General features: G+C 49.5%; 2 protein-coding genes across 3 annotated transcripts in view; both read left to right on the top strand.

The window, feature by feature from the left end:
- Window positions 1–3,602, top strand: part of rnf130 (ring finger protein 130) — a 15,835-nt gene extending 12,233 nt beyond the window's left edge. Inside the window, exon 9 of the mRNA XM_030062079.1 lies at window positions 2,566–3,602. Coding sequence (XP_029917939.1) covers window positions 2,566–2,675 — 110 coding nt within the window. The 3' untranslated portion in view covers window positions 2,676–3,602. The remainder of the gene's footprint in view (window positions 1–2,565) is intronic.
- A 1,579-nt stretch (window positions 3,603–5,181) lies between these two features.
- tbc1d9b (TBC1 domain family member 9b) overlaps window positions 5,182–12,500 on the top strand; it is a 27,292-nt gene continuing 19,973 nt past the window's right edge. For both annotated transcript variants that reach the window (XM_030062077.1, XM_030062076.1), the window contains exons 1-2: window positions 5,182–5,323; window positions 6,932–7,042. In XM_030062077.1, coding sequence (XP_029917937.1) covers window positions 5,206–5,323; window positions 6,932–7,042 — 229 coding nt within the window. In that variant the 5' untranslated portion in view covers window positions 5,182–5,205. The remainder of the gene's footprint in view (window positions 5,324–6,931; window positions 7,043–12,500) is intronic.

Raw genomic sequence — 12,500 nt, 5'->3', positions numbered from 1 at the left:
ACCTTTAATTTTGGCGCCCCCATCGGGCCGAATGGGGTCAAATTTCTTGGGCGGCATTTGCACAAAACTCTGTGCTGTTTACGCTCTGCCAAAACAACAACCATGTAAATAAGAAACAACACAACAACAACAGGCTTTCAGCTCCACGAGTTCAAAACGACCTGAGAATCAGAAAAAACCCAAAACTGATTCATGTCGTCTGCAGCTTCAACCCAACGCCTAACCCTAACCCTAAGCCAACGCCTCAGTAAAGACAAGAAAGATCTGTAGATCTGTAATCCGGGTTAGGGTCAGGGTTAGATCTGTAATCTGGTGTTCTGGGCCGTGCGGTGTCGCCTCGGCCTCTTTGTAAAAACACCCGAACTCTAACCCATCACAGTGACGAAGATGATGAGGAGGAGGCAGTGTAATCTACAGTGTCTGTGTCTGCAAAGCCGATGACATCATGAACATGAACGTGTGATGTCATTTCAGCCCCGAGAGCGGATGGCCTCCCTGTAATGTGCTCTTGTCTCCACTAGATGGTGCTGTCTGCCAACACCATGTCAGCCAGTATCTCTCTCTCTCTCTCTCTCTCTTACACACACACACACACACACACACACACACACACACACACACACACACACACACACACACACACATACAGTGGTGTTTCCATCACTTCAGAGGACATTACATTGACTTACATTCATTTCCTGCAGACTCACCCTGACCTCTAACAGCATCACACAGAGCAGCTCCCTCTGATTGGTTCCTCTGATACTAACTTCCTGCCCTGTTCTGAGCTGCAGGGTTCTGGGCTGCAGGGTTCTGAGCTGCAGGGTTCTGGGCTGCAGGGTTCTGAGCTGCAGGGTTCTGGGCTGCAGGGTTCTGAGCTGCAGGGTTCTGGGCTGCAGGGTTCTGGGCTGCAGGGTTCTGGGCTGCAGGGTTCTGGGCTGCAGGGTTCTGAGCTGCAGGGTTCTGAGCTGCAGGGTTCTGGGCTGCAGGGTTCTGGGCTGCAGGGTTCTGGGCTGCAGGGTTCTGGGCTGCAGGGTTCTGGGTTCCACACAGAACCTCAGCACAGGCCTGTTCTCCTGACAAGCCCACAGTGACTCCCCACAACAGGAGCAGCTGCTCTGACAGGCCGGAGGCCCTGATCTGCTGCAGCAGGTAAACCCTGAGGGGACCAGGTGAGTCCATGAGGCTGGACCCAGTCTGACAGCTGCTGCCACCCGGCCCCGGCCAGCAGGGGGCGCCGCACGGCTTCACCTGAACTGGGAACCGCTAACGTGTCAAGGCAGATAAGTCACGGCCGAGGGCGGAGCCTTTTCTCTCCAAAACTCACCTGGCAGCCCGAACCCGAACCCTTAACTTTAACCCTTAACTTTAACCTTTAACTTTAACCCTTAACTTTAACCTTTGACCTTTAACCTAACCCTTAACCCTAACTGCGCTGCCCAGACTGGAGATGGAGGAGGTCAAGTCAAGCCAAGTCAGGTTTATTTCATCCATAAAAATGGAAATTACAGTGCTTGTACCCACTGTCATGCCCACAAAAGACCTCAGTTAAGAGTAAATAATGCATGCATGCCTTTAGTTACAGGCAAAGATAATAAATTAACATTAAATACACACGTAAATCGAGAGCTTCGCCTTTCGGCAGTCATGAGCTTTGGGTAATGACCGAAAGGACAAGATTGCGGATACAAGCGGCCGAAATAAGTTTCCCTCGCAGGGTGGCCGGGCGCTCCCTTAGGGATAGGGTGAGGAGCTCGGAGTAGAGCCGCTGCTCCTCCACATCGAGAGGAACCAGTAGAGGCATCTGCCGATTGAAGTCTCCTGTTATCATAACAAACGCATCAGGCGACGCTGACTCGATCCTGTGCGCGTCCTGGATTAAAATGTGAGAGGACGCAGTAAACTCAGCATCGATGTGTCCAGGTGATCCACCTGTCTTCACCCTGCTGGCGTCTCTCCTTCTCTCAATGTGATTGGTTGATTCAAATCAGAGTGACTCAGCTGGCGAGGCCATTAAAACAAACAACTCATTATCTCCCACAATGCACCGGGGTTACACTCAAGTTAAACAACAAGCATCCAGACCAGTCTGCTTTCTATGATAAATTGATAAATTAATAGTTAATGATAAATTCTGATAAACCCAGCAGGACGGTGTGGCAGTGAAGTGACAGTCAGGAGAGCAGAAGGTCCTCATGCAGAGCAGCTCTTTGTTTCTGCTGGGAGGGAAAAGTCCCACCTGTCTGCTGTGTGTTTGCTGCTGTGTCTCTTCTGCTCGATGTAATTCTACATTCTGTGTTATTTCAGTGTCTCATTTATTGATGTAAAATAAAAACGCAGAGCGCAGCCTGAAACATGGTGGCGGCACCACGGGTCATGTGGACGTTAGTGAGCAGGTGTGGTCAGAGACGACACCTGACCTCAGGTGTCTAACATCAGGTGTCGACTCTGACATCAGGTGTCGACTCAGACGTCAGGTGTCTAACGTCAGGTGTTGACTCTGACGTCAGATGTCGTCTCTAACGTCAGGTGTTGACTCTAACGTCAGGTGTTGTCTCTCCCCAGGTGGACATTTCTTCAACAGGACCTCCATGTCCCCTCGCAGTGTGGTGTGTGAGATGGAGCTTCCCGACATCCAAGCGTCGCTCGACCTCTACGACGACAACAAGTCGTGAGGTTTGTCGTCATGGTAACACCCCCGTGCGATGGACGGCTGACCTTAATGGACGGACCTGGAGGTGTTGATGGGGAGGAGGGGGGGTGGGGGGGGTGGGGGGGTGACGACAGCCTGGACAGACCTTTGAACATCCATTCTTCCATCAGACTCTGTTCCTCTGAGGAGCCGCTCTCAGTACGTTCCTGTTCTTCTTCCATGTTCATTTTCCCAGAATGCACCTGTGTCGGGGTGCGGCGCCGGCAGTAGGGCTTCACTCTGTTAGTCTGACTCTGCAGCAGCTAGCAACAACCACTGCAGTCCATACGAAGCTCGAGTGTCATGTCAGTGTAGCCCCTCTCAGTATCACCTGTGTATATACGACCAGCTAACCGCCATGAGATTTAGCTTCCCGTAGCTCCGCTCTGATTGGCTCACAGACCGGCGGGACACGTCGTGAGCCGCGAGCGGACGGTGAGCGGGGCGGAGCCCGACGCCCGCGGGAGCCCGTCAGAGATGTGAATGGTAACCCGAGAAGCTCCGTGTAAACAGTGTTAGTCTCCTGTAGCTCGATGTTCCTCTGTAGGAGGAGACATTCTCATGTGTATCAGCTTGTGAGCCTCAGCTGTACCTCCTGAGGAACTCCTATTTACCGTATCTACCACCTGTATACACCTTACCGCTCACCTGGCCTCTGCTCCTTTGGTTCTCAAGCTAATCAGGTGCAGGAACTTCTCCCTTCTGTTCTCAGCCCCTTGTGTTCTGTCTGTGTGTCTGATGTCCTGTGCCGCGGTGATGAAGACGAGGAGGAGGAGGAGGAGGAGGAGGAGGAGGAGGAGGAGGGGGGTGATGATGGCGTGGCGCCGGGACAGGAGGGTGTTGCTTGTCTGGGTTTTCGTTCACTGTGTTTCATACAGTACTGCCTCAACATTAAAGTGTCATTATTGCCTTTAGGCCGTGCTGTTGTGTTCACGCTGCACATTAAAGGGACAGTTCACTGCACATCATCCCATGTTGCTCCGCTCCACAGATTATAATCCCACACTGTGTCCTGAGCTCTTATTCCCATTTTAACGCTGGGAGCCTGGAGGGTCTGACTCAGTTAGACAGACCAGGAGTTTTACAACAGTCTCATTTCTGTTTTTATTTTGAAAATTGATTTGTTTTGGGGCGCCCCGGAGGCTCACCTGGTACAGGTGTACCGCCTGTTCAGGCTGAGTCCTGGGTTTGAATCCGACCTCAGGCCCTCTGCTGCGGGTCCCCACCCCACCCCCCACCCCCCACCCCCTACCCCCTGTCCTGTCTCTACTATGACTGTCAAATAAAGCAGAAATGACAAAAACATAAATAGATTTATTTATTTTGGCATTTTATTTGACAGAGACGGTGGGGGGGGGGGGGGGGGTGCACAGGGACCCTTATATTTTCATCCATAATCTGTATTAAATTGTCTTTTTTGCTACTTTATTAATTAACTGCATTTACAATGTTGTGGTTATTTTGCTGTTCACCTTCTCCATCTTTTCCAAAGTCTGGGTGTCAGATTAATGCACTGAGATTAAAGCAGAGAGAAGAAAATGCTCAAGATCCTCACAGTTTCTGCATCCTTACAGTTTCTAGTCAGTTACATTAAAGTGAGGAGCCCCAGGGGCCCCTGAGGCCCCCAGACCACAGTTTGAGCACCCCAGAGACAGACGAGCCTCCAGCAGGAACAACAGGAAGTGTGAAGCGTCCCTCTGTCACTGAGGAAGAGCAAAATGAACACGACCAAACCTGAGGGACACACACACACACACACACACACACACACACACACACACACACAGGAAACATCACTGTCAGAAAATCAGACTGTGTGTTTGAAGCGTAAACCACATCGCTGACAGTTTTCAAAAATCCAGTTTTAAACAAAAACACATTTCAGTTGATGTTTCTGACCAAGACACCTCACCTGCCCGCACAGGTACACACACACACACACACACACACACACACACACACACACACACACACACACCGACTCCATCCTCACAGCGAGGACATCCTCCCACAGACCCACAGCTGAAGCCGAGAAGAGGCCGCTCCTGGCAGGCAGACAGGTGAGCGACAGGTGAGCGACGGGAGCCGAGCAGGTGAACGACGGGAGCCGAGCAGGTGAGCGACGGGAGCCGAGCAGGTGATCTGAGGATCCTGCCGCAGTTCGTCCTTCGGTCACTGACGTGTGAAGAAAAAACACGATTTTGAAATAAAAGCAGATGCTTGAGTTCAGTCTCGCACAGCCGCTTTCCTTCAGCGTCACAGCTGATGGACGTCCCCGTTAACGTCATGACGCAGCTGACGGAGAAGGCGTGAGGCCAAACCCGGAAGTGATGTGCTGACCAAACAACAATAACAACAGCGGACATGAACTGTGGAGCTCAGTAGAGCCGCGGTTCGTGAAGCCCGAGCTGCGCGGTGTCCCCGGTGGATGTGCGGACACTGCACCGCCTGCCAGTGAGCAGAGCCCCGCAGAACCCAGCGGAGACCCGCAGAGACCCGCAGGGACCCGCAGGATGTGGATCAGCCCGGAGGAGGTGCTGCTGGCCAACGCGCTGTGGGTCTCGGAGCGGGCCAACCCGTTCTTCATCCTGCAGCGGAGGAAAGGCCACGGCCGCGGGGGAGGAATCACCGGTAACCGCCTTAACTCTCTTTATTCCTCCGGATCCGACAGGAAGAGCCGCTCCTGCTGCGGCTCTGCTGCCATGCTAACAGCTAGGTAGCATGGCTAGCTGGCCTCGGGTCAGTCTGAGGCTGCAGGAGCAGGGAAGTGAAAAATAAAAAAACCTCCATGTTCTTGTTCCATCCGGATGATCTCACGTCTCAGGCGGCAGGAACGCGTTCCTGTTCCCCCAAATCTAATTAGCTCGTCCGGCTGCAGCAGCGGCTCTTTCTCCCAGCGGTCATGTGAAGCCAGTAAACTGCAGCCTGTGTGTGTGTGTGTGTGTGTGTGTGTGTGTGTGTGTGTGTGTGTGTGTGTGTGTGTGTGTGTGTGTGTGTGTGTGTGTGTGTGTGTGTGTGTGTGTGTGTGTGTGTGTGTGTGTGTGTGTGTGTGTGTGTGTGTGTGTGTGTGTGTGTGTGGAACATGTGGCCGTCACACCAACAGGTCTGGAGGATCTCAGGTTTTCCATGTTGGGTTGAATCCAGATCAGTTTCTCTTCTAATCTCAGAAGCTTCTTCAGCTCTGACAGCCCGGTGGGGTCGGGGTCAGGGGTCAGGGGTCAGGGTCGGGGTCGGGGTCAGGATGTCAGCCCGTCACAGGAGGTTGAACCACACACCCTTGACTCCTCGTGACCCCAACAGCCGCCATTCTCTCCTGAAGTCAGGTGACCCCACCAACACTAACGAGGGTTGTCACGGCAACAATCCTGCAGGTTCAACCACCTGGACATCGTCTCCACAGGTGAAACACCTGGACAGCTGTCAGAGCTGAAGGCATGAAACGTCCTCAAGAATCTACACAGTCCAGCTGATCTCGATTCAACCCTGCATGGAGAACACATGAACACATGAACACAGGAACAAATTAACACATGAACAAATGAACAAATTCACACATGAAGAAATTAACACATGAACACAGGAACAAATTCACACATGAACAAATTCACACATGAACAAATTAACACATGAACAAATTAACACATGAACAAATTCACACATGAACAAATTAACACATGAACAAATTAACACATGAACAAATTAACACATGAACAAATTAACACAATGAATACATGAACACATGAATACATGAACAAATTAACACATGAACAAATTAACACATTGCCGCAGCGGAGGAAAGGCCACGGCCGCGGGGGAGGAATCACCGGTAACCGCCTTAACTCTCTTTATTCCTCCGGATCCGACAGGAAGAGCCGCTCCTGCTGCGGCTCTGCTGCCATGCTAACAGCTAGGTAGCTTGCGGCTAGCCTCAGACCTCAGCCTACATGAACACATGAATACATGAACAAATTAACACATGAACAAATTAACACATGAACACATGAACAAATTAACACATGAACACGTGAACAAATTAACACATGAACAAATTAACACATGAGCACATGAACACTAACATGAACAAATGAGCACATTAACGTTCCACATTTCAGAGCTGAAACCGGCTGCTCCTCAGGTCTGGGTCGTCCGTGTTCTCCGAGGTTCTGCCGGCTCAGTCGGACTTCCTGCAGAACGTTCCAACATGAATGCCAGACAGTCTGTCTTTATGTTTCCCATCAGGCCTGTTGGTGGGAACCCTGGACGTGGTTCTGGACTCCAGCGCCCGAGTGGCTCCGTACCGGATCCTGCTGCAGACCGCCGACTCGCAGATCTACTGGAGCATCGCCTGTGGTGGGTCCAGATCTACTGAGATCTACTGAGATCTACTGAGATCTAGCTGCCTCTGCTGTGTTTAGATTCAGCTACGAGTGTTTTGGGGTTCCACGCCAGTGCCAGTGCCAGAGTCCAGAGAACAAATTTCAGTTTTCGTCTGAGTTCTGCACTCGACTGTCGCTCTACTGTCACTCTGCTGTCTTCTACTGTCTTCTACTGTCACTCTACTGTCTTCTACTGTCACTCTGCTGTCTTCTACTGTCTTCTACTGTCACTCTACTGTCTTCTACTGTCACTCTACTGTCTTCTACTGTCACTCTGCTGTCTTCTACTGTCACTCTACTGTCTTCTACTGTCACTCTGCTGTCTTCTACTGTCACTCTACTGTCACTCTGCTGTCTTCTACTGTCACTCTGCTGTCTTCTAGTGTCACTCTGCTGTCACTCTACTGTCACTCTGCTGTCACTCTACTGTCACTCTACTGTCTTCTATTGTCACTCTACTGTCACTCTGCTGTCTTCTACTGTCTTCTACTGTCACTCTGCTGTCTTCTACTGTCACTCTACTGTCACTCTGCTGTCACTCTACTGTCTTCTATTGTCACTCTACTGTCACTCTGCTGTCACTCTACTGTCACTCTACTGTCACTCTGCTGTCTTCTATTGTCACTCTACTGTCACTCTGCTGTCTTCTACTGTCTTCTACTGTCACTCTACTGTCTTCTACTGTCACTCTACTGTCACTCTGCTGTCTTCTACTGTCACTCTACTGTCGCTCTACTGTCACTCTGCTGTCTTCTACTGTCTCTCTACTGTCACTCTACTGTCACTCTGCTGTCTTCTACTGTCACTCTACTGTCTTCTACTGTCACTCTACTGTCACTCTGCTGTCTTCTACTGTCTCTCTACTGTCACTCTGCTGTCTTCTACTGTCACTCTACTGTCTTCTACTGTCACTCTACTGTCACTCTGCTGTCTTCTACTGTCACTCTACTGTCGCTCTACTGTCACTCTGCTGTCTTCTACTGTCACTCTACTGTCTTCTACTGTCACTCTACTGTCACTCTGCTGTCTTCTACTGTCACTCTACTGTCTTCTACTGTCACTCTACTATCACTCTGCTGTCTTCTACTGTCACTCTGCTGTCTTCTACTGCCACTCTACTGTCACTCTGCTGTCTTCTACTGTCACTCTGCTGTCTTCTAGTGTCACTCTGCTGTCACTCTACTGTCACTCTGCTGTCTTCTATTGTCACTCTACTGTCTTCTACTGTCACTCTACTGTCACTCTGCTGTCTTCTGCTGTCACTCTACTGTCACTCTGCTGTCTTCTACTGTCACTCTACTGTCTTCTACTGTCACTCTACTGTCACTCTGCTGTCTTCTACTGTCACTCTACTGTCGCTCTACTGTCACTCTGCTGTCTTCTACTGTCTTCTACTGTCACTCTACTGTCTTCTACTGTCACTCTACTGTCACTCTGCTGTCTTCTACTGTCACTCTACTGTCTTCTACTGTCACTCTACTGTCACTCTGCTGTCTTCTACTGTCACTCTACTGTCACTCTGCTGTCTTCTACTGTCACTCTGCTGTCTTCTAGTGTCACTCTGCTGTCACTCTACTGTCACTCTGCTGTCTTCTACTGTCACTCTACTGTCTTCTACTGTCACTCTACTGTCACTCTGCTGTCACTCTACTGTCACTCTGCTGTCTTCTACTGTCTCTCTACTGTCGCTCTACTGTCACTCTGCTGTCTTCTACTGTCACTCTGCTGTCTTCTACTGTCACTCTACTGTCACTCTGCTGTCTTCTACTGTCACTCTGCTGTCTTCTACTGTCACTCTACTGTCACTCTGCTGTCTTCTACTGTCACTCTGCTGTCTTCTACTGTCACTCTACTGTCTCTCTACTGTCTCTCTACTGTCACTCTACTGTCACTCTGCTGTCTTCTACTGTCACTCTACTGTCTCTCTACTGTCACTCTACTGTCACTCTGCTGTCTTCTACTGTCACTCTACTGTCTCTCTACTGTCACTCTACTGTCACTCTGCTGTCTTCTACTGTCACTCTACTGTCTCTCTACTGTCACTCTACTGTCACTCTGCTGTCTTCTACTGTCACTCTGCCGTCACTCTACTGTCACTCTACTGTCTTCTACTGTCACTCTGCTGTCTTCTACTGTCACTCTACTGTCTTCTACTGTCACTCTGCTGTCTTCTACTGTCACTCTACTGTCACTCTGCTGTCTTCTACTGTCACTCTGCTGTCACTCTACTGTCACTCTGCTGTCACTCTACTGTCACTCTACTGTCTTCTATTGTCACTCTACTGTCACTCTGCTGTCTTCTACTGTCTTCTACTGTCACTCTGCTGTCTTCTACTGTCACTCTACTGTCACTCTGCTGTCACTCTACTGTCACTCTGCTGTCTTCTATTGTCACTCTACTGTCACTCTGCTGTCACTCTACTGTCACTCTACTGTCACTCTGCTGTCTTCTATTGTCACTCTACTGTCACTCTGCTGTCTTCTACTGTCTTCTACTGTCACTCTACTGTCTTCTACTGTCACTCTACTGTCACTCTGCTGTCTTCTACTGTCACTCTACTGTCGCTCTACTGTCACTCTGCTGTCTTCTACTGTCTCTCTACTGTCACTCTACTGTCACTCTGCTGTCTTCTACTGTCACTCTACTGTCTTCTACTGTCACTCTACTGTCACTCTGCTGTCTTCTACTGTCACTCTACTGTCACTCTGCTGTCTTCTACTGTCACTCTACTGTCTTCTACTGTCACTCTACTGTCACTCTGCTGTCTTCTACTGTCACTCTACTGTCGCTCTACTGTCACTCTGCTGTCTTCTACTGTCTTCTACTGTCACTCTACTGTCTTCTACTGTCACTCTACTGTCACTCTGCTGTCTTCTACTGTCACTCTACTGTCTTCTACTGTCACTCTACTGTCACTCTGCTGTCTTCTACTGTCACTCTACTGTCACTCTGCTGTCTTCTACTGTCACTCTACTGTCACTCTGCTGTCTTCTACTGTCACTCTGCTGTCTTCTAGTGTCACTCTGCTGTCACTCTACTGTCACTCTGCTGTCTTCTACTGTCACTCTACTGTCTTCTACTGTCACTCTACTGTCACTCTGCTGTCACTCTACTGTCACTCTGCTGTCTTCTACTGTCTCTCTACTGTCGCTCTACTGTCACTCTGCTGTCTTCTACTGTCACTCTGCTGTCTTCTACTGTCACTCTACTGTCACTCTGCTGTCTTCTACTGTCACTCTGCTGTCTTCTACTGTCACTCTACTGTCACTCTGCTGTCTTCTACTGTCACTCTGCTGTCTTCTACTGTCACTCTACTGTCTCTCTACTGTCTCTCTACTGTCACTCTACTGTCACTCTGCTGTCTTCTACTGTCACTCTACTGTCTCTCTACTGTCACTCTACTGTCACTCTGCTGTCTTCTACTGTCACTCTACTGTCTCTCTACTGTCACTCTACTGTCACTCTGCTGTCTTCTACTGTCACTCTACTGTCTCTCTACTGTCACTCTACTGTCACTCTGCTGTCTTCTACTGTCACTCTGCCGTCACTCTACTGTCACTCTACTGTCTTCTACTGTCACTCTGCTGTCTTCTACTGTCACTCTACTGTCTTCTACTGTCACTCTGCTGTCTTCTACTGTCACTCTACTGTCACTCTGCTGTCTTCTACTGTCACTCTGCTGTCTTCTAGTGTCACTCTGCTGTCACTCTACTGTCACTCTGCTGTCACTCTACTGTCACTCTACTGTCTTCTATTGTCACTCTACTGTCACTCTGCTGTCTTCTACTGTCTTCTACTGTCACTCTGCTGTCTTCTACTGTCACTCTACTGTCACTCTGCTGTCACTCTACTGTCACTCTGCTGTCTTCTATTGTCACTCTACTGTCACTCTGCTGTCACTCTACTGTCACTCTACTGTCACTCTGCTGTCTTCTATTGTCACTCTACTGTCACTCTGCTGTCTTCTACTGTCTTCTACTGTCACTCTACTGTCTTCTACTGTCACTCTACTGTCACTCTGCTGTCTTCTACTGTCACTCTACTGTCGCTCTACTGTCACTCTGCTGTCTTCTACTGTCTCTCTACTGTCACTCTACTGTCACTCTGCTGTCTTCTACTGTCACTCTACTGTCTTCTACTGTCACTCTACTGTCACTCTGCTGTCTTCTACTGTCACTCTACTGTCACTCTGCTGTCTTCTACTGTCACTCTACTGTCTTCTACTGTCACTCTACTGTCACTCTGCTGTCTTCTACTGTCACTCTACTGTCGCTCTACTGTCACTCTGCTGTCTTCTACTGTCACTCTACTGTCTTCTACTGTCACTCTACTGTCACTCTGCTGTCTTCTACTGTCACTCTACTGTCTTCTACTGTCACTCTACTATCACTCTGCTGTCTTCTACTGTCACTCTGCTGTCTTCTACTGCCACTCTACTGTCACTCTGCTGTCTTCTACTGTCACTCTGCTGTCTTCTAGTGTCACTCTGCTGTCACTCTACTGTCACTCTGCTGTCTTCTATTGTCACTCTACTGTCTTCTACTGTCACTCTACTGTCACTCTGCTGTCTTCTGCTGTCACTCTACTGTCACTCTGCTGTCTTCTACTGTCTTCTACTGTCACTCTACTGTCTTCTACTGTCACTCTACTGTCACTCTGCTGTCTTCTACTGTCACTCTGCTGTCGCTCTACTGTCACTCTGCTGTCTTCTACTGTCTTCTACTGTCACTCTACTGTCTTCTACTGTCACTCTACTGTCACTCTGCTGTCTTCTACTGTCACTCTACTGTCTTCTACTGTCACTCTACTGTCACTCTGCTGTCTTCTACTGTCACTCTACTGTCACTCTGCTGTCTTCTACTGTCACTCTGCTGTCTTCTAGTGTCACTCTGCTGTCACTCTACTGTCACTCTGCTGTCTTCTACTGTCACTCTACTGTCTTCTACTGTCACTCTACTGTCACTCTGCTGTCACTCTACTGTCACTCTGCTGTCTTCTACTGTCTCTCTACTGTCGCTCTACTGTCACTCTGCTGTCTTCTACTGTCACTCTGCTGTCTTCTACTGTCACTCTACTGTCACTCTGCTGTCTTCTACTGTCACTCTGCTGTCTTCTACTGTCACTCTACTGTCACTCTGCTGTCTTCTACTGTCACTCTGCTGTCTTCTACTGTCACTCTACTGTCTCTCTACTGTCTCTCTACTGTCACTCTACTGTCACTCTGCTGTCTTCTACTGTCACTCTACTGTCTCTCTACTGTCACTCTACTGTCACTCTGCTGTCTTCTACTGTCACTCTACTGTCTCTCTACTGTCACTCTACTGTCACTCTGCTGTCTTCTACTGTCACTCTACTGTCTCTCTACTGTCACTCTACTGTCACTCTGCTGTCTTCTACTGTCACTCTGCCGTCACTCTGCTGTCACTCTACT

Source organism: Myripristis murdjan, chromosome 10 (genome assembly GCF_902150065.1).
Source record: "Myripristis murdjan chromosome 10, fMyrMur1.1, whole genome shotgun sequence".
Lineage (NCBI taxonomy): Eukaryota > Metazoa > Chordata > Actinopteri > Holocentriformes > Holocentridae > Myripristis > Myripristis murdjan.
The sequence above is the reverse complement of the archived record's forward strand: the minus strand, read 5'-3'. Positions and strand labels throughout refer to the sequence as shown.